The 26,385-nt window shown below is 46.5% G+C and overlaps 1 protein-coding gene across 1 annotated transcript in view; it reads left to right on the top strand.

Annotated features, from left to right (window-relative positions):
- The window catches only part of SPACA1 (sperm acrosome associated 1), a 514,089-nt gene that overhangs the window by 75,268 nt on the left and 412,436 nt on the right, over positions 1-26,385 (top strand). The window contains exon 3 of the mRNA XM_029595429.1: positions 21,799-21,900. Within this exon, the coding sequence (XP_029451289.1) occupies positions 21,799-21,900 (102 nt within the window). The remainder of the gene's footprint in view (positions 1-21,798; positions 21,901-26,385) is intronic.

The raw sequence follows: 26,385 nt of genomic DNA, 5'->3' as shown, positions 1-26,385 counted from the left end.
TTTAATAAGTGGAAAATGCTTACATTCTGTGTGCTTTGTTGAAAAAAAACAAACAAACAAAAAACCAAAAAATGCTGAGTTTGACAGCCTGCATGATTCTTAATTCACCCATACTGGCTGATTGTCGCCTGTGGTTCTGAAAGAGCATGATAAAGGGCGCAGCCCATTGTCAGAAAGTAAGCCGCAGAGGGAAGAGTGCTCCTGCTACTAGAGTGAACAAAAAGGCGGGTCTCAAAGAAAAATAAGAGCAAGAAACAGCTATGAAAAGTTCTGAACATGCTATACCTGTGTTAATAATGTTCGTTTTGATTCAGCTGGGTCTGGCAGGGAAAGGAGAGAGGAAGTGACATCAGCACAGATCTCCAGCAATGTAACTCATTCTGGAGAAGCTAGAACAAAAGTATTTAATGCCAGGCTAGATGTGAGGAAGCATTGAAGAATCCCTTTATATAATTTGTATTTCAAAACAAAATTTTATTAAAGTTTTTTAGAAACTAAAGTTACATAGGAAGTGCTTTGAACCAATATAAGTCTACTAGCCGTTAAGCCCGTAACAACGGGCTTCATTTAAAAATTTTTTTTCGGTCTATTTCCTTCCCACTTCCTCCCCCCTCCTCCCACCTCACTCTCTCCTCCCTCCCCCCACCTCACTCTCTCCTCCCCCCCTTCCTCTCACCTCCCCCCTCTATTCTCCCTCTCCTCCCCTCACCTCACTCTCTCCTCCCTCCCTCCCTCCCCCCACCTCACTCTCCTCCCTCTCATCTCCACCCACCTCACTCTCTCCTCCCTCTCACCTCCCCACTCTATTCTCCCTCTCCTCTCTCCACCTCACTCTATTCTCCCTCCCACGTCCCCCCTCTATTCTCCCTCTCCTCCCTCCCCCTCCCCTCACTCTCTCCTCCCTCCCCCTCCCCTCAGCTCACTCTCCTCCCTCTCTCCTCCTCCCTCCCCTTTCAGCTGATCACAACCGGCAGACAGGGGGGGTGTCCCTCCCTCGCACGCGCGTCGCCACCGCTACTGCTCCTCCCTCCCTCCCTCCCTCCCTTGCGTGCGCGCGTCGCCACCGCTACTGCTCCTCCCTCCCTCCCTCCCTCGCGCGCGCGTCGCCGCCGCTACTACTCCTCCCTCCCTCCCTTGCGCGCGCGCCGCCGCTCCTGCTTGTCGCTGTCGCCGCTCCTGCTCCTCCCGCTCGTCGCTCCTGCCGCCGCCGCCGCTCCTGCTCCTAAGGAGCAGGCGCCATTTTTTTTGGGGGGGGGGGGGGGCACGCTCTGCTCTGGCCGACGTGCTCGCATGCGCAGTAGAGCTGCTCTCTACTACGCATTTGCGGCACGTCGGTCCGGGCTCCCTTATAGGTATGATGGGTGTAAAGGAACTGAAACAAGCACCCAGCAGCCTGTCATAGTCCCCTATGACAGGCTAATTTGCATAGACAGACAGCCTTTCATGTTGAAAAAAGCCTAGTGCTTAATTGTTTTTTCAGTAAGAAGGCTGGTGGAAGGACTCTAAGATCTGTAATGTGACAGTGTTCCATAAAAGTTTAAAACTGTTTAAGAAAACTTTAATTGAATAATATTATTTGTTAACATAAGAAAATGCCATACTGGGTCAGACCAAGGGTCCATCAAGCCCAGCATCCTGTTTCCAACAGTGGCCAATCCAGGCCATAAGAACCTGGCAAGTACCCAAAAACTAAGTCTATTCCATGTTACCATTGCTAATGACAGTGGCTATTCTCTAACAGGCGGATTTTAAAAGCCCTGCTCGCGTAAATCTGCCCGGATTTACGCGAGCAGGGCCTTGCACGCCCGCGCGCCTATTTTGCATAGGCCGCCGGTGCGTGCAGAGCCCCGGGACGCGCGTAGGTCCCAGGGTTTTTCGAAGGGGGCGTGTCGGGGGCGAGACCGGATGACGCGGCGTTTCGGGGGCGGGACCGGGGACGTGGCGCCGGCCCGGGGGCGTGGTCCAGGCCTCCGGACCAGCCCCCGGGTCGGAAGACGGCGTGCCAGCAGTCCGCTGGCGCGCGTAGATTTACATCTGCTTCTCGCAGGCGTAAATCTAGGGACAAAGGTAAGGGGGGGGTTTAGATAGGGCCGGGGGGGGGGGGTGAGTTAGGTAGGGGAAGGGAGGGGAAGGTGAGGGGAGGGTGAAAGGAAGTTCCCTCCGAGGCCGCTCCGATTTCGGAGCTGCCTCGGAGGGAACGGAGGCAGGCTGTGCGGCTTGGCGTGCGCAGGCTGCCCAAAATCGGCAGCCTTGCGCGCGCCGATCCAGGATTTTAGAGGATACGTGCGGCTATGCGCGTATCTTATAAAATCCTGCGTACTTTTGTTTGCGCCTGCTGCGCAAACAAAAGTACGCGATCGCGCTTTTTTAAAAAATCTACCCCTAAGTGAACTTAATAGCAGGTAATGGACTTCTCCTCCAAGAACTTATCCAATCCTTTTTTAAACATAGCTATACTAACTGCACTAACCACATCCTCTGGCAACAAATTCCAGAGTTTAATTGTGCGTTGAGTAAAAAAGAACTTTCTCCGATTAGTTTTAAATGTGCCCCATGCTAACTTCATGGAGTGCCTCCTAGTCTTTCTATTATCCGGAAGAGTATATAACCGATTCACATCTACCCGTTCTAGACCTCTCATGATTTTAAACACCTCTATCATATCCCCCCTCAGCCATCTCTCCTCCAAGCTGAAAAGTCCTAACCTCTTTAGTCTTTCCTCATAGGGGAGCTGTTCCATTTGCGGCGACCAGAATTGTACACAGTATTCAAGGTGCAGTCTCACCATGGAGCGATACAGAGGCATTATGACATTTTCCGTTTTATTCACCATTCCCTTTCTAATAATTCCCAACATTCTGTTTGCTTTTTTGACTGCCGCAGCACACTGAACCGACGATTTCAATGTGTTATCCACTATGACGCCTAGATCTCTTTCTTGGGTTGTAGCACCTAATATGGAACCCAACATTGTGTAATTATAGCATGGGTTATTTTTCCCTATATGCATCACCTTGCACTTATCCACATTAAATTTCATCTGCCATTTGGATGCCCCATTTTCCAGTCTCACAAGGTCTTCCTGCAATTTATCACAATCTGCTTGTGATTTAACTACTCTGAACAATTTTGTGTCCATTTTAAGGAGTTTATAAAGAAGTTCAGTAAGAGGTGTTTGAGAATATATTAAGAACCATGGGAGGAACTATTTTTATTTGTGACATCACCAAAGTCAGTGATCCTCCATGTGGGGAAAAAAAGATGTGCAGAGAGACTGGTCGTGTGAGGAGAGGCGGTAGCTTGCAGCTGGTGCTCTGCTCTTGGAATCAGGATGAAAGGAGAAAATCCTAGTAGTTTGAGATAGGAATAATGGGAACTGATAGAAGATTACATCATTGTTAAAGTGTGAGTTAGTAAAAGTGCAGATGAGACTTTGGAAATAACAAAATCCAGGACCAAGTTAAAGAAGAAGTAAAGACAAAGTTAAATATAATTAACTGAACAGGGATGCAGAATTTACCTGTTCTAGTCAGGAGTGATTTATAATTTAGTGTGACTGGAAAACTGTAATGACAAAATTTCAAACAGAAGGGGAGAATTAAGTCTTATAAATGAGACATAGCTTTGAAGCCTGTTACAACACAATGTGAAACTCCATGCCAGGAAGGACAAAGAGGGAAAGTTGAACTGAATCAATGGAAAAGTGACTATACTCCAGTTTTCCTTCTGTAAACAGTTAAGTCCATTAAACAAAATTGGAGAGACTTTATTTAGAGCCAGTGTTACTGATTGGTGAGCAGTCAAAGATATAAAGCTGGACAATTAAATTGATATTTTAACCAAGACTAGCAGACAGCCAGACTTCTAAAAGAAAGACTGAACCCCTGCCCCCCCCCCCCAAAAAAAAACCCCCACACTCATTTCTGTTCCCATAAGAAGAGCAAAGACAACAGTAGTTAAGGACAGTTGCTTATTCTTTTTTATTTTTATTTTATTTATTTAGATTTTTATATACCGGCATTCGAGACAGCAGTCACATCATGCTGGTTCACATAAAACAGGGGTGCAAAGTAAACATAACAATAACAATGGTGCTGAAAAGGCAGTTACATATAACAAGGTGATAAGAACTTGGCTTAGAGGAAGAGAAAGGACAGGTTATTAATTTACACAAGTAAACGATAGGAGATAAGGTCGACCATAGTGTAGATGGAGATTAGGGTGGCTTGGAAGTATTAGATCAATTGATGTCTGGGAAGGCTTGTATGAATATCCAGGTCTTTAGTCTTTTTTTGAAGGTTGAGATGCATGGTTCTATTCTGAGATTTGAGGGTATGGAGTTCCATAACGGTGGGATGGCTGTAGAGAAAGCTCGGTCTCTTAGTGTGCTGTGTCTGGTAGATTTGGGCGGTGGTACCTGTAGCGAACCCTTGTATGCATCTCTTGTCGGTCTTGACGAATTGTGTAGTCGGAGAGGGATCTGTAGGTCAATGGGAGCCAGTTGGTGGATGTTTTTGTATGTGGTGAGAATGGCCTTTTATTTATTTTATTTTATTTTATTTTATTTATTAATTTATTAATTTATTAATTATTTAATAATTTATTAATTTATTAATAAATAAAATATTTATTTTATTTCATTAGCTAGAATATCAGTACATGGTAAGTTCCTGATGCACACATATTAGGATCACATTGTAGATTTTCAGAAAATATACGATGAGAGGCAGGTAGTTTCTTTATTTGATTTCTTAATGTCTGGCCAGTAGGCTGTTCCTGCAGTTCCTAGAAAGAAAACCAAGGATATGGGGATAAGAGGACCAAAGTCAGAAGTACATTGTTCTCAAGCAGTGCTTCTAAAGATTGCCATCAGCATTCCTTTTAAGCATTGGAAACAGCACATCCCAGCTTCATACAGCTAAGTTTGCCCTCTCACAACAGCCTAGGTCTGGCCAGGCACTAGTGACATTCACTATAAATACATAGGGCTAGACTTTCCTATGTCGCAGGGCTCCCTGAATCGCGTGCTAATGGGGGGGGGGGGGGGGGGGGGGCGAAGCTGCCGGCTTTCACACCCAATAGCGCCATCATAAAAGGTGGTGCTATTGGGCGCGAATTAGGCCGTCCACACTATCTTTGCGGCGTCCGCCCCGGTGCCGCCCAGACTCCTCCTTTTCTGATCTTGACACCACCCCTTTTTAGTGATCACACGCAAAAAGGGACTTTTCGCATGTGAAAAGTCCCTTTTCGCATGCGATCGCTTTGGAAAATAACCCCCTTAGATACAATACAAGGAAGTTAAACAAAAGTATACCAAGGATATACAGAAAATAATGTAAAGAAAGGAAATTATACTTATCTAAGTGAAAAAAAAAACCCTTCTCAAACTCACTGAAAGATAGAGAGCACCACAAAGCATCAATTTCAGGAAATATATTTGTTATTTAAAGTACAGGATAAAGAGCACATTTAGGAAAATACTGTTACCTGAATAACTGTTTTTTAATGCATCTTGTCTCTTTATAAGAGACCTAGAAGAAAATTCTAATTCAGTAGTAACTGAGGGCCTCATTTTCCAAACGTATCTCACGCGGTAAGGGACGTTTCACACGCGAAATGTCCCTTTTCGCGTGCGATACCAAAATGGGGGCGGAGTCGGCCCTGGAAGAGGAGGAGTCGGGGTGTCACTGTGGCCGACTCTGAGACGACAGCGAGCACAGCGAAAAGGTAAGTGCCTTTTCGCTGCCTATTTCGCTCCCAATAGCTGCACCTCCTATGGTGGTGCTATTGGGTGCGAAACTGGCAGCGATTGCACCGCGATGGTGCGATGGCTGCCGGCTAGCTCAGGCCCACCCCCCATTTTGGCCCCCCGCCCCTCATCTTCTAAAGTATCGCAGGCCTGCGATACTTTAGAAAATGAGGCCCTGAGTTTGTAAAGTTGTTCTAATAACTGTTCTAATATCTCAATTGCCTAAGACTTAAAGTGAATTGTACTTACCTTTGATAAACCAGTAACTGTTGAACCTGGTTTTACTACCATTGCTATTTGGTTACATTTTTTATTTAATAATTGTTACAAAAATAAAGATTTTGTTATTTTCAACTGATTCTTTCCTACAGACAATATTTTCTTACTCCCTGCTTCCCCTCCCAGCCTCCGGGAGTATTACTGGCTGGGTGGGAATTCCCATTCATTTTAAATTACCCAGTCAGGAAGAGGGCAACGTATGAACCCCCTTTTGTCTGTAATATTTTTTATTAGTTTCAATAATACATCAAAAAGCGAACAGCTTAACATGGTCAGTACAAAAACAAATTAGCAGTTTATACAACCAACAGAATTTCAAAGGTAAACTAAATTGTGATACTATAATCCATCTCAGCCTCCTAGAACCACCCCCCACCCACTAACAGAGCCATCATTGATTCATTACATATAACTAGTGCAATTCTACTGCACAATGAGAGAGGGAAATGTTTCTAACTGAGCATTTTTTGCTTAAATTATAGTAGTACCAACTCTGAGTATTACTATGTACCTTTATTCCCAAGTACTTGATAGTTTCTGTGGACCACATCAACGGAAAACTAAGACATGAGTTCTTTAAATTACATCCTGTATCCAAAGCCTCGGATATGGACAGATTTAATTTTAGGCCTGAAAAACTGCCAAAGATAGTGATCCAAAATCAATGGAAGGGCGACAGGAACATTAGCCAGCACCATCAACATGTCATCTGCAAATAACATCATTTTTAATTCTTTCTGGCTGTCTGGAATACCAGATATGCTCCTATCATCTTTAATTTTGCAAACTAATGGTTCCAGAGAAATAACAAACAAAAGTGGCAGGGGGCTGGGGGGCAGCCGTGTATAGTTCCTCATATCCAAACTAAAAACACTAAATGTCACTTGGGGGGGGGGGGGGGAGAGAGGAGTCAAGATGGGGGCCTAACGCCGCTATGCTATGCTCGATGCCTCTTTGAAAGTTTGTTTCTGCGATTTTTTATTTTTTTTTTACCTTTACAATGCTGGCGAAAAGAAAGGGGAAAGTTAAAATTTTTCCCTCGGACCCTCCTCTTTCCAGGCAGCGAACGATCAAGCAAAACCTGGCCACAGCCATACATTCGGGGCCAGGTGATCCGGCTGCTGCAGTGAGCGGAGGAGAGCTCACTACAGCCTCGGAGAAGGTGTCCCTGAGCTCGCTTGACATCAGACCTCCATTGTCAGTGCGGGAGGGGCGGCAGCAGCTTGTTGGGCTGAGATCCGGAGAGGTTTCTCGAGTCCCTGATGCCGAGGGAGCAACTGCAGAAAATATTCCCATGCTAAAGGGGCTGCAGACCATAATGGGAGGATCAGCTGAGCTTGGCCCGGAGGAAACATCTTACGGAGCAAGCAGTGGAGATGAAGGTGAGAGGCTGTTGTTGACTGAAGAAAAACCTTCGCATTGATTCAGAAACCAGCCATAGTTACCCTTGACTCAATATGGGACCTTGTTACAAATATGGCTAATGCTATCTCACAATGTTCTCTTAAGATTTCCCGTCGATAGCAGGCTGAATCAGCGATGCTGTCTTGGGCTGTCCATCAGGCCCAGGAAGGCGGAGCTTGATAAAGCTTTACACAGAGTTCAACTCTGTGCGCCTGCGCGTCCGTTCCCGTGCAGGAAAAGACAGATTCTCCTCAATCTGTTTTTTCCGTGCACGGGAACGCACGCGGAGCACCAGATCTCCGCATCAAGAAAAATTTCTTCACATCGTTTGGTATATAAAAGAAAAAGAAAAAACCAAAAATAAAGGAAAGTAAAGTCCCCAGGCCTTCAGGGTTTAAACCTTGTGCCTGTGGGAAGATAATGTTGATTACCGATGACTACTCGGCCTGTTACATGTGTCTGGGACCAGACCATGATCTAAAAAATTGTAGATACTGCGGCCAAATGTTGCCCAGAGCAAGGCGACAAAGAGCAGAAAAAACAGAAAAACTGAGGCGAGCGAGGAGCTCCTATGCCCCCCCCCCCCTCAGAATCACATTCTTCTCTAGGACAGGAGAAAAGGCAAACACTGACTCCGAAGAGGGCATCCTCACTAGGCCCTGCCTCCTCTGATGCGGGTGAGGGAGACTGTCGAAGAGAGAAGGGCCCTAAACGAGGGCATACACATAAAAAACAATCCGCTAACCCGTGATACCCCCCCCTTCGGTGCAGCAATCGAAGCCTGCAATTGCGTCGACACCGACTCATCGGTTGACGCAGGATAAAACTTCGACGCATGCATCGACCACTCTGCGCCCTTTGACGCAGGCCTTTCGTGGATTACAAACTGGTTAAAAGACAGGAAACAGAGAGTAGGATTAAATGGACAGTTTTCTCAGTGGAAGGGAGTGGGCATTGGAGTGCCTCAGGGATCTGTATTGGGACCCTTACTTTCAATATATTCATAAATGATCTGGAAAGAAATACGACGAGAGAGGTAATCAAATTTGCAGATGATACAAAATTGTTCATAGTAGTTAAATCACAAGCAAAGCCTGGGGGTGTGGCTACGGCCCGGGGCGGCCCGGGGGCATGGCCGCGCCCTCCGGACCCGCCCCCAGGTCGCGTCCCGGCGCGCAGGAGGCCCGCTGACGCGCGGGGATTTACGCCTCCCTCTGGGAGGCGTAAATCCCCCGACAAAGGTAAGGGGGGTGGTTTAGACAGGGCCGGGCGGGTGGGTTAGGTAGGGGAAGGGAGGGGAAGGTGAGGGGAGGGCAAAGGAAAGTTCCCTCCGAGGCCGCTCCGATTTCGGAGCGGCCTTGGAGGGAACGGGGGTAGGCTGCGCCGATCCAGGTTTTTAGCAGATACGCGCGGCTCCGCGCGTATCTACTAAAATCCAGCGTACTTTTGTTTGCGCCTGGAGCGCAAACAAAAGTAGGCTATTCGCGCTCCTTTTAAAATCTGCCCCTTAGAGAATAGCCACTGCCATTAGCAATGGTTACATGGAATGGACTTAGTTTTTGGGTACTTGCCAGGTTCTTGTGACCTGGATTGGCCACTGTTGGAGACAGGATGCTGGGCTTGATGGACCCTTGGTCTGACCCAGTATGGCATTTTCTTATGTTCTTATGTTTAAAATCATGAGAGGTCTAGAACTGTCCACTGTCTTCAATGGACCTGGATGGTGGGGTAGATGTGAATCAGTTATTTACTCGTTTGGATAATAGAAGGACTAGGGGGCACTCCATGAAGTTAGCATGTGGCAGATTTAAAACTAATCGGAGAAAGTTCTTTTTCACTCAATGCACAATTAAACTCTGGAATTTGTTGCCAGAGGATGTGGTTAGTGCAGTTAGTATAGCTGTGTTTAAAAAAGGATTGGATAGGTTCTTGGAGGAGAAGTCCATTACCTGCTATTAAGTTCACTTAGAGAATAGCCACTGCCATTAGCAATGGTTACATGGAATAGACTTAGTTTTTGGGTACTTACTTGCCAGGTTCTTGTGTCCTGGATTGGCCACTGTTGGAAACAGGATGCTGGGCTTGATGGACCCTTGGTCTGACCCAGCATGGCATGTTCTTATGTTCTTATGACCACAGCTGGACTGAAACCCATTAAGGATACTGTGTCCACACAAAAAGCATTACATTCTCACTCGGATGCACCGCTAGGAGTCCACAGATCCCAAACTCCATTAGAGTCTTCCAAGATCAGTGAGCCTCCCTGTTAGTGCCACAACCCCTAGGCCCTATAGGTGGACTGCGTAGTACTCGTTGGCCACTCTGTGGCTTCAGCTGTTCACTCAAATGTGGTTAAAAATGCTTCAGGATCAACATCAAGCTCTATCTTGGTTAATAATAACCCTGGCTAGTGGGACAGACTAAGTGTTCCTCATCCAATGTTTCATCCCCGCTCCCAGAATCTTCTTGGAATTCAGTCTGCTGAAAACAGTTAATGAGTGTCTGTGGTTCTCTGACCTTATCCTAGAGCAGCTTTAACATTGGTTCCTGCTATTTGGCCTGATGGCATGGGGTCTGTTCAAGCAGGTATTGTGTCATCTTCTGTTTTTGCATATGCTTGTAGGCCCACTTGATGAATATCTCTGATGCCATTGTCTTCCTCCTTTCCTTTCTTTAGATGCCTCAGAGTTTTGCTGGTATTAGGGTCCCACAGGCTCCATCTGACGTCTTTTCCTTTCCTGAGGTGGGGAAGGTTGGAAAGCTGATGCTGTCCTGTCCTGGCACTTTCCAAACCAGTGTGCCTCAAAAACAAGAACAAAAAAATTCAAACACAGATTGCTTCTGCAGATTTTTTTTCTTATTTCTTGGATGTGATTTGTTATCAAGAAACACAGTAGTTTCTTCACAAAACACATGCAAATAAACAATCTTTCTCTCTAGAGCAGTGATGGCCAACCTTTTGAGCTCAGTGTGTCGAAATTCATAAAAAAAACGAGCATAACTCAGGTGGTGTGTCACTTCTAGAAAAATTCATAATTTTGTGATATTTGTAGCTCTAATTAATAACAAAAAGTTATAATTTTAATATATGTACTGTATTTATTAATAAAGCAAAAAGAAATAATTCTTTACCTTAGTGACTTTTTTGTTGCTGAATTTCATTGGCTAAATCTTCAATTAAAACACTTTCTCCCCCTCCACCCCCCCCCCCCCCCCCCCACACACACAAACTCTTACTGCCCTGGATTTTCTCATACACACTCATGCTCTCACACTCACTGGTTCCCTCACATACACACAAACACACACACCCTGACAGGCTCCCAGTCATTCTCACACACACACACACACACACACACACACACACACACACACACACACTGAACCCCAGGCAGGCTCCCATTCATTTTCACACCACTCCCGCTCCATCCTCCAGACAGGCACCAATTCATTCTCATACACACACACTCCCTGGCAGGCACCCATGCATTCACACACATATACCCCCAGGCAGAGTCCCATTCATACACATGTACACACTAAAGGCCTCTCTTTTGCCAGCAACCTCGGAACCTCTCTCATTCCTCTGCTGCCACTGTCACTGCTGCCACATGGCTATTGGGAAGATGCCGATTGCTGCTACTGACACTGAAGCCCATTCTGCTGCCTCCTCTGTGCAGGCCCCGTGGGCTTCCACTTTCTCCATGCTGATCTCGTACATTGCGAGATACGCATAGAGAAATTGCTATTCTTGCACATTCCCAAAGATTACATGTGCCAATCACTAAAAAGTAAATTTTATTTTTTTTTTTACCTTTGCTGTCTGATCTTAGTTTTCTAATTGGTTGGTCACAGGCTTTTTTTTCCCACCCTCCCTTTCTTATTTTTTTCGCCAATTCCTTTTATATTGTCTTTTTTTCTGTTTCTTTTCTCTCCATCTTCTTCCCTCAAACACACAGTCAGGTTCTCATTCTCACATGCATTTCTCTCTCTCACACACACACACACACACAGGCTCTCACTGTCACATGCTCTCTCTCATACAACCATTCATACACACAGTCTCTCACTGGCACATGCTGTCTGACTCACACACACAGACTCTCTCTCACTCCCACATGCTGTCTTGCTCAAGCACATGCTGTCTCTGCAAACATTCAGGTCCTGACTCTCACACACAGTTTCTCAACTCATCTCATACACGCACACACACACCCCCTCTACAGACCCTCAGCCTCTCTGTCACCTTTGGGCCTCCTCTTCACGGGTCACCGCAGGATGGGCTCTGCAGCGGCCCTAATCTTCTCGGGCCGCGGCGGCCCTGCTACCGGGCCTCTTCCTCTTCTCGGGCCGCTGCGACTTGGGATTCGCGGCGGCCCGTAAGCGCAAGCACTGCTTATCTTCTGCACGCGCTGATGCTTCTCCTCCTTCCTGCCCACGCGGCTCCGGCAACGTTTACTTCCGGGGCTGCACAGGCAGGAAGGAGGAGGAGAATCAGCGTGTTTAAATGTGATCTTTTTCTTCGGGCCGTGGTGACGTGAGCCTCACCACGGCCCTGCCTATCTGCCTGTCGCTGCGCCGCAAGAGCCTCCCTGCGCCCAGGGGCATGGGGGGGGGGAGGGGTCCGGAGGGTGGGGGGATACTAAAAAACTAATTTTAAAGGGTCGGCACACCTGATAAAAAAAAAAAAAAAAAAGGCTCGGCGCAGCCAATAATTAAAAAAAAAAAAAAAAATTCCCGATAGTCCACGAAATGCTGCGTGTGTCAGCAAAAACATCTCGGTGTGTCACCTCTGACACGCATGTCATAGGTTAGCCATCACTGGTTTAACTGGTTTATATTCACTAAACACAATTGTATAGCCACAAACAACTTATTTTTGTAGGCCCCTTACTCTAAGGGTCTGTACATAACAGACTCTAATGTGGTATAGGGTCACCTTGCTTTAATTTTTATTTTAAACACCTCTCATATATTTTTATGAATTTTTCACTTTTGAATAAAATCGGTGTCCTCACTTTACTGGTAGACTCATCCATTGAGTGTCCCAATCCCATTTCAATCCAGCAGCCGACATCTATGGCTTCTATTTTCTTTTCTTTTTTCTTTCGGCTGCTGGATTGAAATGGGATTGGGACACTCAATGGATGCGTATTCATACTTTTGTTCACATAGATTTGCATTGGAGCAATAAGAACCATCTGAGTGTTTTGAGTAACTTGAGAGCCGACAATATATAAAGAGCTGGGAGTCTACCAGTAAAGTGAGGACACCGATTTTATTCAAAAGTGAAAAATTCATAAAAATATATGAGAGGTGTTTAAAATAAAAATTAAAGCAAGGTGACCCTATACCACATTAGAGTCTGTTATGTACAGACCCTTAGAGTAAGGGGCCTACAAAAATAAGTTGTTTGTCGCTATACAATTGTGTTTAGTGAATATAAACCAGTTAAACCATTTCTGGAGGGTTGTTATAAGACTGTTGGGTGCCATGGGCACTGATGCTCTTGGATACCCAGAGCCACCGTAAGTGCCAAAGGTGCTGGGGTCGTGAGGTATTGGAGGCCCCGCGGGGCTTCAAGAACCATCAGTGCTGCCGAGTGCCAGAGTTGCTGTCAAGGCTAGCTCAGCCCTCGGGTGCATAGCTCAGCTGAGGGTAACTGTCGAGGATATCAGCTGTCATCGGTTCCTTTGGGCCCAGATGCAGTGGATTAGAGCTGTGAGGCACCCAGTGGCTCATCAGTCCTGCAGGGCCTCCACCTTCGGGCATCGTGGGTGACATCAGTATCACTGGACCGTTTATACCTTCAGGCACTGGTCTCCATCAGTGTCACCGACCTTGAACATTTTTGGCCTGCGGTATTCGTGAGTCATTGGCACCTTCAGGCGCTGTACACACCAAGGGTACCACCTGGCTGTCATCTGCAGGCACCTGGGGCTCCATTGCTGGCACTATATGCTGTCAAGCATACCAGGTGCTGTGGTGTAGTCAAACACCATTGGAGCAATGGGCACAGTGTAGTTGGTACCATAGATGAGATCCATCGCTTATAAGTGCCAAGGGTGCTTTTGACACCAGGGGTGTTGTTGCCACTATTAGCAACAGTGGACACATTCAGATGCTGTAGGACACCATTGCAGAGCACCATGGGCACTGTTAGTTACTATTGGCTTCCCTTCTGTTGTTATGCGACAGAAAGGGTAGTGAGTCATTTATGACTCCATGCAATGGCTGCAATGATCCTCTTTGAGTGTTGTCAGGTCCCATGGGTGCCCTGGGGTGATGAGACCCACCACCAGGGATGGCCCTAGTCAGAACTCCAGTGACACTGGGGACACCGACATTGCATTGTATAGGCTGACTCAGGAGTTAGTGCAACAATGAAGTTCTTCATGTACATTTGGGTATGGCGGGGTCATCTATTCCTCTAAGACCCTCAGGCACTGGTGGGCAACATTCTCTCTGTCGGTGCCATACACAGATGTGCTAGAGATAGCGGGACTGCCATTGCGTCAAGATATTGGCTTCCTCATTTGTTTTGCACCATAGGGTAGAATGGGACATTAGCAATGAAACTGGAGATTTAGGGTACTAATGAAACAGGAGAGTTAGGGACTCCCAACAGAGAGGTTCCAATAAAAGCAAAAGTAGTCCATGTGCCTATAAGTAAAGAATCACCTGAGCTAAAGAATTCCAGATTATCCCTATCAACTGAAAGCAGGTTGTTAATACAAACAAAAAACACACTTTGAAATGTCTGTATGCCAATGCCAGAAGTCTAAGAAGTAAGATGGGAGAGTAAGAGTGTATTGTAGTGAATGATGAGATAGACATAATTGGCATCTCAGAGATGTGGTAGAAGGAGAATAACCTATGGGACAGTGCTATATCAAGGTACAAATGATATCGCAATGATAGGGAGGATCAACTTAGTGGGGGTGTGATGCTTTAAGTCCGGGAGGGTAGAGAATCCAAGAGGATAAAGATCATACAAGGTACTAAATGCTCAGTAGAATCTACGGTATATGGGTAAAAATCCCATGTATGTTGGGTAAGAGTATAGTGATAGGATTATACTACCATCCACCTGACCAAAAAGATCAGACAGATGATGAAATGCTAAGAGAAATAAGGAAAGCTAACCAATTTACCTGTGCAGTAATAATGGGAGATTTCAATTACCCCAATATTGATTGAGTAAATGTAACATCAGGGCATGCTAGAGACATAAAATTCCTGGATGGAATAAATGATTGCTTCATGGAGCAATTAGTTCAGGAACCAACAAGAGAAGGAGCTATTTTAGATTTAATTCTTAGTGGAATGCAGGATTTGGTGAGAGAGGTAATGGAATGATCACTTGGCAATAGTGATCATAACGTGATCAAATTTGAACTAATGATTGTGTTATGACCGTTGGCTGTGGGCGGCCGACCCAACTCACATCATGTCAGGCCCTGCTCTCCACTTCGGGTGAACTTGCGGCTGTGGCTAGCTGCTTCCGCCGCGTTCCTCCTGGCTCCCGAGATTCCAGGCCGACTCCAGGCCTTCCTAGGCACGGGCGCCACCGGGCCTCACTTTAAAAACCCAATGGCGGGACCTTCAGGGGTGTCCCTGGCTGATGACATCACAAGCCTGAGATATTTTAGCACCTCCTTTGGCTTACAGTAATCGACTTGGCAACTAGTTCCCTGAGCTCCATTGGTGCTTGTTCCTGTTCTCCGGACCTGCTGTTCCTGCCTTGGATCTCTGCTCTGCATCTTGGACTCTGGCTCTGAGTACCCGCTCCTCAGGGGCCTGCTGTCCCGCTCCTTGTGGTAGCCTCAGCGCTACTCTGCCTGATATCCTGTCTCTACGCTTTCCTGCTCCTCGGGGTAGCCTCAGTGTTACTACACCAGAGATCCTGTCTCTATGTTTCCCCGCTCCTCGGGGTAGCCTCAGTGTTACCACACCAGACATTCAGACTGTACGCTTCCCTGCTCCTCGGGGTAGTCTCAGAGTTACTACACTAGACATTCAGACTCTACGCTTCCCTGCTCCTTGGGGTAGTCTCAGCGTTACTACACCAGAGATCCTGTCTCCATGCTTTCCAGCTCCTTGGGCCTGCTCAGTGCCTCTCTGTCTTGGGGGTCCCTTCTCTGGTTCGTTCTGTCTCCTGACCTACCCTGCACTGCAATACCCTGAACTGTTTCTCTGAGACCTGCTCCTCGTGGCATTCCGCAGTATTGCCAAGGTGCAGGTGTCTGAGATCACGTGGCTGTGACATAGACAGGTTGGCTACGCCTCCTGTCTCCTGGGCCACAGCCATGGTCCAGTAGCCTGTGTTTCCATTACACCTCACCTCCTGATGGTGGGGCCCTGTGGGGCTCAACCCCTCAGGGAGAGTTAACTCCCACCTCAGGCCAAGGGTCCACGAAACCTACAAAACCTAACAGACTGGAAGGGGGACAATATGTAAATCTATAGCTCTAATTCTAAATTTTCAAAAGGGAAACATTGATAAAATGAGGAAAATTGAAAAAAATTGAAAGGTGCAGCTGCAAAGGTTAAAAATGTATAACAGGCGTGGACATTGTTTAAAAATGCAATCTTAGAAGTGCAGTCCAGATGTATTCCAAGCATTAAGAAAGGTGGAAGGAAGGCAAAACGATTACTGGCATGGTTAAAAGGTGAGGTCAAAGAGGCTTTTTAAGTCAAAAACACATCCTTCAAAAATTGGAAGAAGGTTCCATTTGAAGAAAATAGGAAAAAGCATAAGCATTGTCAAGTTATGTGTAAAAAACTGATAAGGCAGGCTAAGAGAATTTCAGTTGAAGTTGGCCATAGAGGCAAAAATTCATAATAAAAACTTTAAAAAATATATCCAAAGCAAGAAACCTGTGAGGAAGTCAGTTGGACCATTAGATGACTGAGGGGTTAAAGGGGCTGTTAGGGAAGGTAAGGCCATTGCAGAAAGACTAAATTAATTATTTGCTTCTGTGTTTACTAATGAGGATGTTGGGGAGATACATGTTCTGAAGATGGTTTTCAAAGGTGATGAGTCAAATGAACTGGAACCTGGAAGATGTAGTAGACCAGATTGACAAACTAAAGAGTAGCAAATCACCTGGACCAGATGGTATGCACCCCAGGGTTCTGAAGGAACTAAAAAATGAAATTTCAGATCTATTAGTTAAAATTTGTAACCTATCATTAAAATCACCCATTGTACCTGAGGACTGGAGGGTGGCCAGTAAAACCCCAATATTTAAAAAGAGCTCCAGCAGCGATCCGGGAAACTATAGACCAGTGAGCCTGCATTCAGTGCCGGGAAAAATAGTGGCAACTATTCTAAAGATCAAAATCATAGAGCATATAGAAAGACATACTTTAATGGAACACAGTCAGCATGGATTTACTCAAGGGAAGTCTTGTCTCACAAATCTTCATTTTTTCGAAGGGATTAATAAATATGTGAATAAAGGTGAACTGGCAGATGTAGTGTTTTGGGATTTTCAGAAGGCTTTTAACAAAGTCCCTCATGAGAGGATTAAGAACAAAAGAAATTGCCTTATTGAGTCAGACCAAGGGTCCATCATGCCCAGCATCCTGTTTCCAACAGTGGCCAATCCAGGCTACAAGTACCTGGAAAATACCCAAACACTAAGTAGATTCCATGTTACTGATGCCAGTAGTAGCAGTGACTATTCCCTAAGTCAGCTTGATTAATAGCAGATAATGGACTTATCCAAACCTTATTTAAACCCAAATGGGGTAGTCCACCACATAATCCATGGACCAGCAAGAATGGTCAAATAATTGCCAATGCCATCCCCCCAGTGCTGCTGGTCCTGGCCTGCAAGGAGGTGCACTGATTCAAAAGTACTGAGGTTACAACTTGCTGATGGTCTTGCAAGGCCCAGAGCCCCAGAGGCTTCCCCCATAAAATGATTCAATGTAAGCTAACATGGGAGGGGTCTAAAGACACACCCCTCTTCAATGGGAGGGAAAGACTTACAACACTACTTTCTGAGGGATCAATATTTAAAGCTGACCATGTAAGTAACTTACCAAATTATGAACCTCAGCAATCAGCAACAATAACCCACTGTCCTCTGGAGAGTCGGAAAGCTTTTTGGGATTGGGAGGCTCTGATTATTGTTGTTTTCTTGTTCCTTTGATAAAGGGAAACACAACTGGATTTCCAGAGGCAAGTGTTATAGGTTTCCCCTTGAACGCTTGGTTGTACACCCCTACAAAGGGTGGCCCTCATTCTCCGTTTCCTGAAAAGGCATTTCATTACCTCTGATTGATGGTTGCTTTCTTTTCCCAGTGGGATTTTAGAGCAAGTCAGGTGTTAGCGCACTTTCCTATGTCATCCAAAAGTGCAGCAGGTCTATTTTGCGAAGGAGCTATTCCAGATTCATTCTCCCTGTCGAACCCATGATCTTCCCTTATGGGCAGCTCCTTAGCAAAGAATAGGAGTTTCTCCCACATGGGAATTACCTTTTTGATACCTGATGAGTACAATGTGCAGTTTTCACAGATGACTGCTCTTGCCAGTCATTCTCGCATGCGGGACTCTACCTTAGCAAGTAGGGTTCTGGTCCATTTGCATCCTAGTTGGCAGATGTGCGTTTCAACTTCTTACCATATCCATGACTGCTTGTACTAGGGAATGAGGGACCCTATAACAGAGGTGCTACACTTTTCTTGTGGGGGCTTTGAGCTCATTGTTAATTCAAGAAGAGACCCCTTCGAGGAAGATGCTAATGGACAATTTTCCCGCCAATCGAGCTCCATTGCCAGGGTTCTAAATTTGATGGCATATTCTGTCAGCATTCTGGTGCCTCATCGAAGGCGGAGCAAATCCAAGCTGATGATAGTCATGTGGCCAGGCTTCTTAAAAGCTGTTTTAAACAGCTCAGTAAACTGTTGCAGGTTCTGCAATAATTAATCTGTATGCTTCCATAGGGGAGATGCCCATGCCAGAGCCTTCCTGTCCAGTGAGAGGATATAGATAGTCTTTGTCAGATCATCTGGGAACAAAGGAGCTTGTAAGGAGAAGTGCATGTGGTACTGATTAAAAAATCCCCAACATTTCTGGGGGTCCTCGGCATACTGGGATGAAGCCAGTAGCTGAGGTATTGGCTGGTTAGTTCCTCAAGGCAGTGCAGGTGCTGCAGCTGGCAGAGGTGGAATGATGGGCATAGTCAGGGTGTCTGTCCATGTAGTGAGATGACTGAGGTCTATGGCTAGAAGCGCTAATGCCTGTAGTCTCTGGATGTTATGGGCTGAACAAGGGATAGCCTGTAACATGAGTCCATGGCCTCGGCAATCTGTTGGCAGTGTGGACCCCTGGGCCGAGATGGAGTTATCATTACAGGTCACCGCTGTTTGCATGTGGACTCAGATGAGACAGAGGCCCAACTGGAGCTTCGCCTTTACCAGCCTACGTTCCCCTGGGGTTGAGCCTTTGGGTACCGGGGACAGCAGGTCTTAGATGGGGCCCTCTGCTTGTGATGAGATCTGTGGATGTAGTAGGCTTGGAACAGGAAAAGGCGAGGCATATCCGTGGCAGTCTGTGGTCGAAGGCAAGCGGCAGTCAAGCAGAAGCTAGAGAGAAGCTGAAATGTAGACCAAGTATCCATCAGAAGGGACCAGAAAGGAAGGATGTGCAGAATGGGAGGCAAGGAGCAGAACAAGCAGAAGAAGCACATTGTAGAACTAAAGAGGTAACGACAAGGCTGATGCGAAGGCAAGGTCCACAGGAACTGTAGGTGGAGACTGAAGACACTGGAACTGAAGAATGAAGACAGATACTGGAACTGGAACTGGAACAGGGTCAAGCAGGAACTGGAAATGCAGGAACAAGGCACTGGCAACCCACACTCTGAGGATACAGGTTGACCTGTTACTGAGGCAAGGACTAAGGCCTTTCATAGGCCTGGGCTTGTAACATCACTCTCAGGGGCCGCAGGGCTTTTCCCACCACGGTCCCTTTAAATCTTTGAGAGGAGCGTGCCTAGGGAAGCCTGTGTGAACAAATTGCTGAAGTGATAGTGCTGCCACATGTCGGTGACATTTTGATGCATTCACTGCAACAGGCCTTGGTGGCAGTATTCTCGGGCTTGGGGCTGGAAATAAGAGCAGCAGGTCTAAACCCATGCAAACATTTACACATATTCTTTCAAAAGATGAAATTGCACACATAAATGATTTCCCTGCTCCAACTCTGCCCCAGGAGTTTCTCTTTGCAGTACACATAAAAGTATGTGTGAAATTGTTTCTATGCATACTTTTATGTGTACAACCCCTGGGGTAATTTCCAAAATGTCCATTTACATGCAAAAATGGTTTTGAAAATTACATCCATTGTTTACATACACACTTCTGAAACACTCCTTGGAATGCCTCTACTATGCGGCCAAAAGTACACATTTTATGCTCATACTTTCAGATAGCTAAATTTCCTCTTAACTATGTTTTTACCTGTTTAAAAGGCATCTAAGCCTTTGAAAAGCCCTATATATCTTCTTTCTTCTGTACATCCTGCCTTTGCCTTCTTTGTTCATTTTTCTTAGTGTAACTATATATCTCCCCACCTCTTCTCTATTTCCCTGAACATGCAAGAGCCTCTTCACAGGGCTACTGTCTTGTAGATGAGGCATGTCACTAGTAGATGCATGAATGCATGCATACATGTATTCCATGGAGTTTGGTGTGGAAAGGAAGTGATGCTTCCTACTGGAGATGTAGTTTTATGTTTTGATTTCTCTCCTGCTTTGCACTATTGATTTATGATTTATCTATAAGGCAGCCAGAGTGATTGTCCTTTTTTCTGTTTTTCAGTCTTATTCTGATCTGTTAATGCAATACTTCTGTAAGCAGTAAGAGGAAGGAGGAAGATATACTAAATTCTGAAGGGACTCATTTTATTTACTTATACATAATATATTGTAATCCCCCACCTATGGGAGGGGTCATATAAATATTTCCACCTCTCAGCTAAGTGATTTAGAATGAGCATGTGCAACATGCCAATACAACTAAAGGTTCTCCCAAGGATGGGGAGTAGAGCTGTTGCAGAAAAAAATTAAAATACAATAAACACAAAATACTAATATTAAAAGTAATGCAAGCAAAATCAACACATGCACATTTACATAATACATTTAAACTCTTATACACTATAAAAGAAAGAAATCCATAGTTTTATTCTAAGAAAAAAATGTATTAGTGTTGGAAAAGATAGAAAAACTAGCTTTTGCAACTTATAAATAGCAAACCACAAATCCCACCTCTTTCTTTCAATTTTCAGTTCAAGCAAATTAAAAAGGGGTTTCTAAAATCTCCAACCAAATTCTGACCAGAATTGTACATATGATTTTTCAGTTCAACTTCATGAGATTACCAAATGCTTTAGATGAATTTCTTAGGGAAGCTATGACTTCTAGCACTGCCTTTAGACTTCATGATCGTGTTGCCTTATGGACAAAATGTCACAAAAACCTCACCAAAATAAAATAAAATTTCCTCTCTACTCTAAATTGTGACCAATCTTCTGATTATTCCCTTAAAATCAGTTTACCTAATACTAATATGACGAAGGGAACTACCCTAATTCTGTTCAGCTAGCTGGAAATAAAACCAAGAATTATCTTAAATCACCTTATTTGCCCTTTCTGTCTGCAAAACAACAAAAAACTATAGTTTTCTTTCACATTACTGAAGAAGTGATTTCTTGCCAGACTAGCTCATTAGCAGATGCTCTGGAGAAAGAAAAACTCCTTTTTTCCCTCTCTTAGCCCAGAAAGGCTGAGATCAATCAATCACTTCATGGTCTCTCTTTCCCTCTCTGTCTCCTGAAACAAAGGAGACCTAATCTTTTATTTGCAGATTTCAAATGGACAGCTGTGATTCGTTAAGAAGTCTCATCAATTAGTACTTGGTCCCTTGCCTGTTTTTGGCTACAGGGAAGAATAGGTACTATATTGGTTAACTAAGCTTCTATGCAAAGGACTGCCATTAACCAATTTAAATTTCAATAGTGACTGATAGGCTCACAGGAGGGTTAATTATAATATTTTTCCCTTATTCAGTAGTGTCCACAGATTTCAACTGCCTATCATAAATAAGAACTAATTGCTTTTCAAAATGACATTTGTTTACTCCCTGCTGTTCTACATTTCCTGACTTCAAAAGAAGTGGCCAGGAGCTTTCTCATTTGTTACTGAAATTATACCTTAGCTAAGCAGAGAAAAAAACAATTTAAATAAATAAATGTTCCTATGTCACTGACTTATAGCATAATAGAGGCGCTGAAAAATACATTTAAAATAATATAACTCAAAATATTTTCTTCTTTGTTTTTCTTTGTCAAGGAATTGGCATTCGAGAAGTTATGTTAAATAATGGATGTCCTGGAACTGAAGCAAAATGTCTGGTTCGTGTGGAAGAATGCAGGGGACCACCAGACTGTGGATGTAAGTCATACTGTTTACTTCTAGAAGAGGTAACTGGAATAACTGTGAATTAAATTGAAATGTTTTTCATTACTATGATGGGCATGGTGCATAACTTTGTCTTGTATAATTTTAAACCTCACATAAAATTTGCACCATCATTGCATTCAAATACATATAAGGTCTTTTTTCTTTGATGGCTTAAAGAGGCAATATCTTGTATGTTATGATCCTGGAAGTGGACACTTGTTCCGAGATAGAGTTAGCGCTTCCTGAAAAGGGTACAACCCTTTAGGTCTCTACCGTCTGAGGGCAAGGCCTGAAGATGCAGATGTTGAAAGAAGACTTCACCCTGGAAGCTCGTGATTCTCCCAGGAGGAGCCCGTAGGAACCCGGCCGCTGGGACTTAGGAGACTCACCGAAGACTGATTGTAGGTCTGGATGCAGGCGCCTCCTGCGGGTCATGGATTCCAGATGGCTGGTGCCTCCAGCAGGTCGTAGACAGTCCGGGAGTCGAAGAATAGTCAAGAGCCGGTCCAAGGGTCGAAGTCCAGAGAAGGGTCGTATGCCGGTCCAGAAGCAAGTCAGGAGAATGGTCCGAAGCCAGTCCAGGATCAAAGCAGGAGAAAGATCTGAAGCCAGTCCAGGATCAAAGCAGGAGAAAGGTCCGAAGCCAGTCCGAAGGTCAAAAGCCGAGGAGACAGTCCACAGGAAGCAGGAACAAGACGTGGAATGGAACCAGTAACACGGATACAGACAAGCTCCCTCCAGAGCCTCAATACCAAGGCAAGGTCTGAGGAGCAGACCTTGCCTTAAATACCCAGAAACAGGAAGGAGTCCAGGGGAAGAACCACGACAACTTCCTGTCGTGGTTCCTTTAAATTTAGCAGCCAGCCACGCGGGCGGCCCTAGTCATCCCCAGAGGGGGGCGGAGCCAACCCAGCTGATGAGGAGCCATGCGGCCAGACGCCGTCAGCGGCAACGGCCATGAAGAGAGTGCGGGGGAAGACTGCCCATGCCTGCCGGAGCCTGGGGGATTGTCGGACCCCACGGGTAGGCACTTGCCCCGGTCGCGGTCTGCAGTGAATGGTGGCCATGATGGTCGGTCCCGGCTGCGGACCGCCGCGGCCGGTGACCATAACATTGTGGGCATCTTAATGACATAAATGTCTTAAACCACTTAACATGTTTGTATAAAATGTTGATGTGCACTCTTATTTGAAAGAATAATGGAGTAATAATGGCTATGGAAGATATAGGGATGCTATAGATCAGTGGTTCCCAAACCTGTCCTGGAGGACCCCCAGCCAATCAGGTTTTCAGGATACCCACAATGAATATGCATGAGCTAAATTTGCATGCACTGCCTCCATGTCATGAAATTTTTAACTCTTCCATATTCATTGTGGGTTTCCTGAAAACCTGACTGACTGGGGGTCCCCCAGGACAGGCTTGGGAATCTCTGCTATAGAACTCTTTGGGGATAATTTTCAAAGCCATTTACATGCACAAAACCTAGTTTTATGTGTGCAAATGGCTGTTCCCTGTACGTACCCGGATCAGTCCAGACTGTGGGTTGAGCCTCCTTTCCAGCAGGTGGAGACAGACTAAAACTTGAAGGATGCCCTATATCAGGACAGAGCCTATCTTCTAACCCTTCAGTATTCGTCTGTCTCCAGCAGGTGTAGCATCTCCCCTTCGGTTCTCTGCTGTAGGCTAGTCAGCCTTTTCTTCTCTTTTAGGCTCAAGCAAGTACTTCTATTTATTCTCTCTTGTAAAAAAAAAAAAAAGTGATGGTTTTACTTTTTACTTTTTACTGATTATTCTTTTTTCTGTGTGGGAGACGGCTCCGTCTCCCAGCTCTTGCCGGGCTCAGGGGGGCTTTGCCCCTTTTGCGCTGCATAGCCTGAGTCTGTGTACGCTTCCAGATGTGGGGACCGAGGCTCTCGGGGTCTCGTTCCCCCCTCTGGCTGCCGAGAGGGTTTTTGAACCCGCTGCTGCGCTCAGTAAAAAAAAAAAAAGTTTTAAACTTCAATAAGTTGCAGGTACTCACCTACCTCTAACTTATTTGCAGCAGTTGACCAGCATTTTTTCATTTTTCTGGTCATAGCAGGCCTTGAATCGGCAACCAGACAGGCAGGAGGCAGCAGGTTTCCCTCCTGCTCTCTCTGGCCCTGCAGGCTGTCAATCATGTTTCTCTCTGCAGCCTTTTTTCTCCTCAGAGCGGCTCTATTTTTGCCGCGGGCAGGCAGCCTGCCTCTTTTCTGCCAGCCCCCATCGAGTTTTTGCCGTGGTCGTTCCTTCTATGCCTCCCTGCCGGGTGGGAAAGGTCCCTCCTCGGCAGGGAAGGCAAATTTAGCCCGGGGATCCCGTCCCCAGAGCTTGGCCAGGCCGTTCTTGGGTCGGGCAGCTCGGGAACGGTGGCCATTTTGGATTTTTTATCGGCTCTGTTTTCGGAGCTCCCTGGGGCTGGGGGGCTGATTTTTTTGCAGCTACCCCCCGATATGAGCCCCCCAGCCCCCCAGGAAGGTTTTTTTGTCACCCCCCACCTGGGATTTTTGGGGTCGTTTTTTCTGTTTTTTCCCTCCTCCTGCGTAAATTCCCTTTAGTGAGCATGCAGGAGGAGGTGGAAGGTCCCCCCCCTTGCCCCCCCCCCCGGGGTCAAATCAATTAAAAAAAAAAAAAAATTAATTAAATCAGTAAACTAAAATTTCCCCGCTCCGTGCCGTTTCTAGTTCAGCCGGCTGCTGAGCCCCTGGGGTCCCTTGGGGTGCGGGTGATCCCGGAGGTGCCCCCTCCCTGACCCCCGACGGATCCCGGTACTCCCAGATCCTATTGCCAACCCGAGTGCGTTAGCTAATCTTCCTGGTGCTGCCTCTTGTCCACGGATGTGGCCCCGGTCCTGGCGGGATCCTGGTTTTGTCAGGCACCTTCTCCTTCCTTTCCCGCCCAAACAGTTGTGCCTGTGGTTTCGCAGGCTCCCCGGTTGGGCCGTGCCCTGAACGAGCTCCTCTCTAGGTGGCATGCTTTGTTTAAAAACAAAACAAAAAAAACAAACAACCCCATAATCACTCCGTGGACCGCTTCTGCAGTCGCGTTTCAGGAGGGTTTTTCCGGTTTTCAAGCGGCCCCGGTCTGCCTGCTGACCACGGTTCGTGAGGCTCTTTTGAAGCACGCACTGATGTTTTAGCGCCGTGGATGCGTTCCACTATTTGCTGCAGTTCCTGCTGTGCGCAGGTCTCTCATGGGGTCATCGGCAAGATTCCTCTGCGCCCGGGACCTCCCATGGCCAGAGGCTGCGCATTCGATCCTTCGCCGCCTCTAGCCAGAGGCGATTGCTTCGGAGATGTCCGCCACACGGCTCCTGTAGCTGCGCCACTGGTCGGCCGCTCCGGCCTCCTCCGCCCGGTGGGGTACGTTGCCATTCAGAGGTAAGCTGTTCCTTGTCCAGGACCTTGAGAGACTTTGGATTCCTTAGGGGACGGTAGGGGCCATCAGCTGCCGGTGGCCTGTCTGCAACCATCCTGGTCCTTTATACCCTCTAGTCCATGCTTTTGGGGCCAGAGTTGGTATACCCCACGTGAGCACGGTGTCTCCTCAGGGGGGTTTGTCTTTCATGATCGCAGTTTTTTGTCGCAGCATTCTGTTGGGTGCCTTCTCTTGCGCGAGGGTTAGCCCACGAGCTCAATCCTTATGCCTGCACATACTCCGGAGTATCTTTGCCTCGTTCCTGGGTCCCCGTCTGAGGCGGTTGCCTCTCCCTCTTCTCCGCGGACTGGGTCGGGCTCCGGTCGGACCAGGGGGTCCTCGACGTTCTCAGACACGGGCATGTCTTCGCCTTCCTCGTGTTTGGCGGGATCTTTTTTTCTGTTTCCCCTGGTGGTCGGTCCCTGCGACATACGGTGCAGCTAACCCCCGCCAAGCTCCTGTGTCTGGGCACGGAGGCCCTGGTCCCAGCCAACGTACTTGCTGCAGGCCACTATCCTGTTTTCTTCGTTCACTCTTAGACCTCACAAGAGTCCCCAGGCTCTCAGTTCCCGCTTCTCCGCGTGCACACCCTGTGAGCATACTCGTGCCGTCCTCCCCCCCGGGGCATTCCTCGGCCCACTCGTTTCTCTCAGTGGCATATTCCATTTTCCGTTTCATCGTGGCTGCCATAGTCTCTTCGTGTTTGCGTCCTCTGCCAGGACTCCGAGTTCTGGACGCTTCCCTTTGATCTCGCGATGGAACCTTGCATCTTCACCAATGTCTAGGTGTTGATGGCCGCAGCTCTCCGCCGGGCAGGACTCCTCGTCTACTCTTATCTAGGCGTCTGGCGCGTCAGGGCCAAGGCGGAGGTTCTTTGTCGGCGGTCAGTGTATCGCGGGCTAGCTTTCGTGTCCCTGGGATGGATACTGTATTTCTCTTAGAGCAATCTTCAGCCCTTCCCGGAGTTAGAGTACCTGAGACTCCGCTTCGTCACCTGGGTAGGCAAAGTCTTCTTGCCTTGTGTGCGGGCCGTCAAGT

This window comes from Rhinatrema bivittatum, chromosome 3 (assembly GCF_901001135.1).
Source record: "Rhinatrema bivittatum chromosome 3, aRhiBiv1.1, whole genome shotgun sequence".
NCBI classification, from domain to species: Eukaryota; Metazoa; Chordata; class Amphibia; order Gymnophiona; family Rhinatrematidae; genus Rhinatrema; species Rhinatrema bivittatum.
Note: the sequence above shows the minus strand (reverse complement) of the source record. Positions and strands in the feature narration are given on the sequence as shown.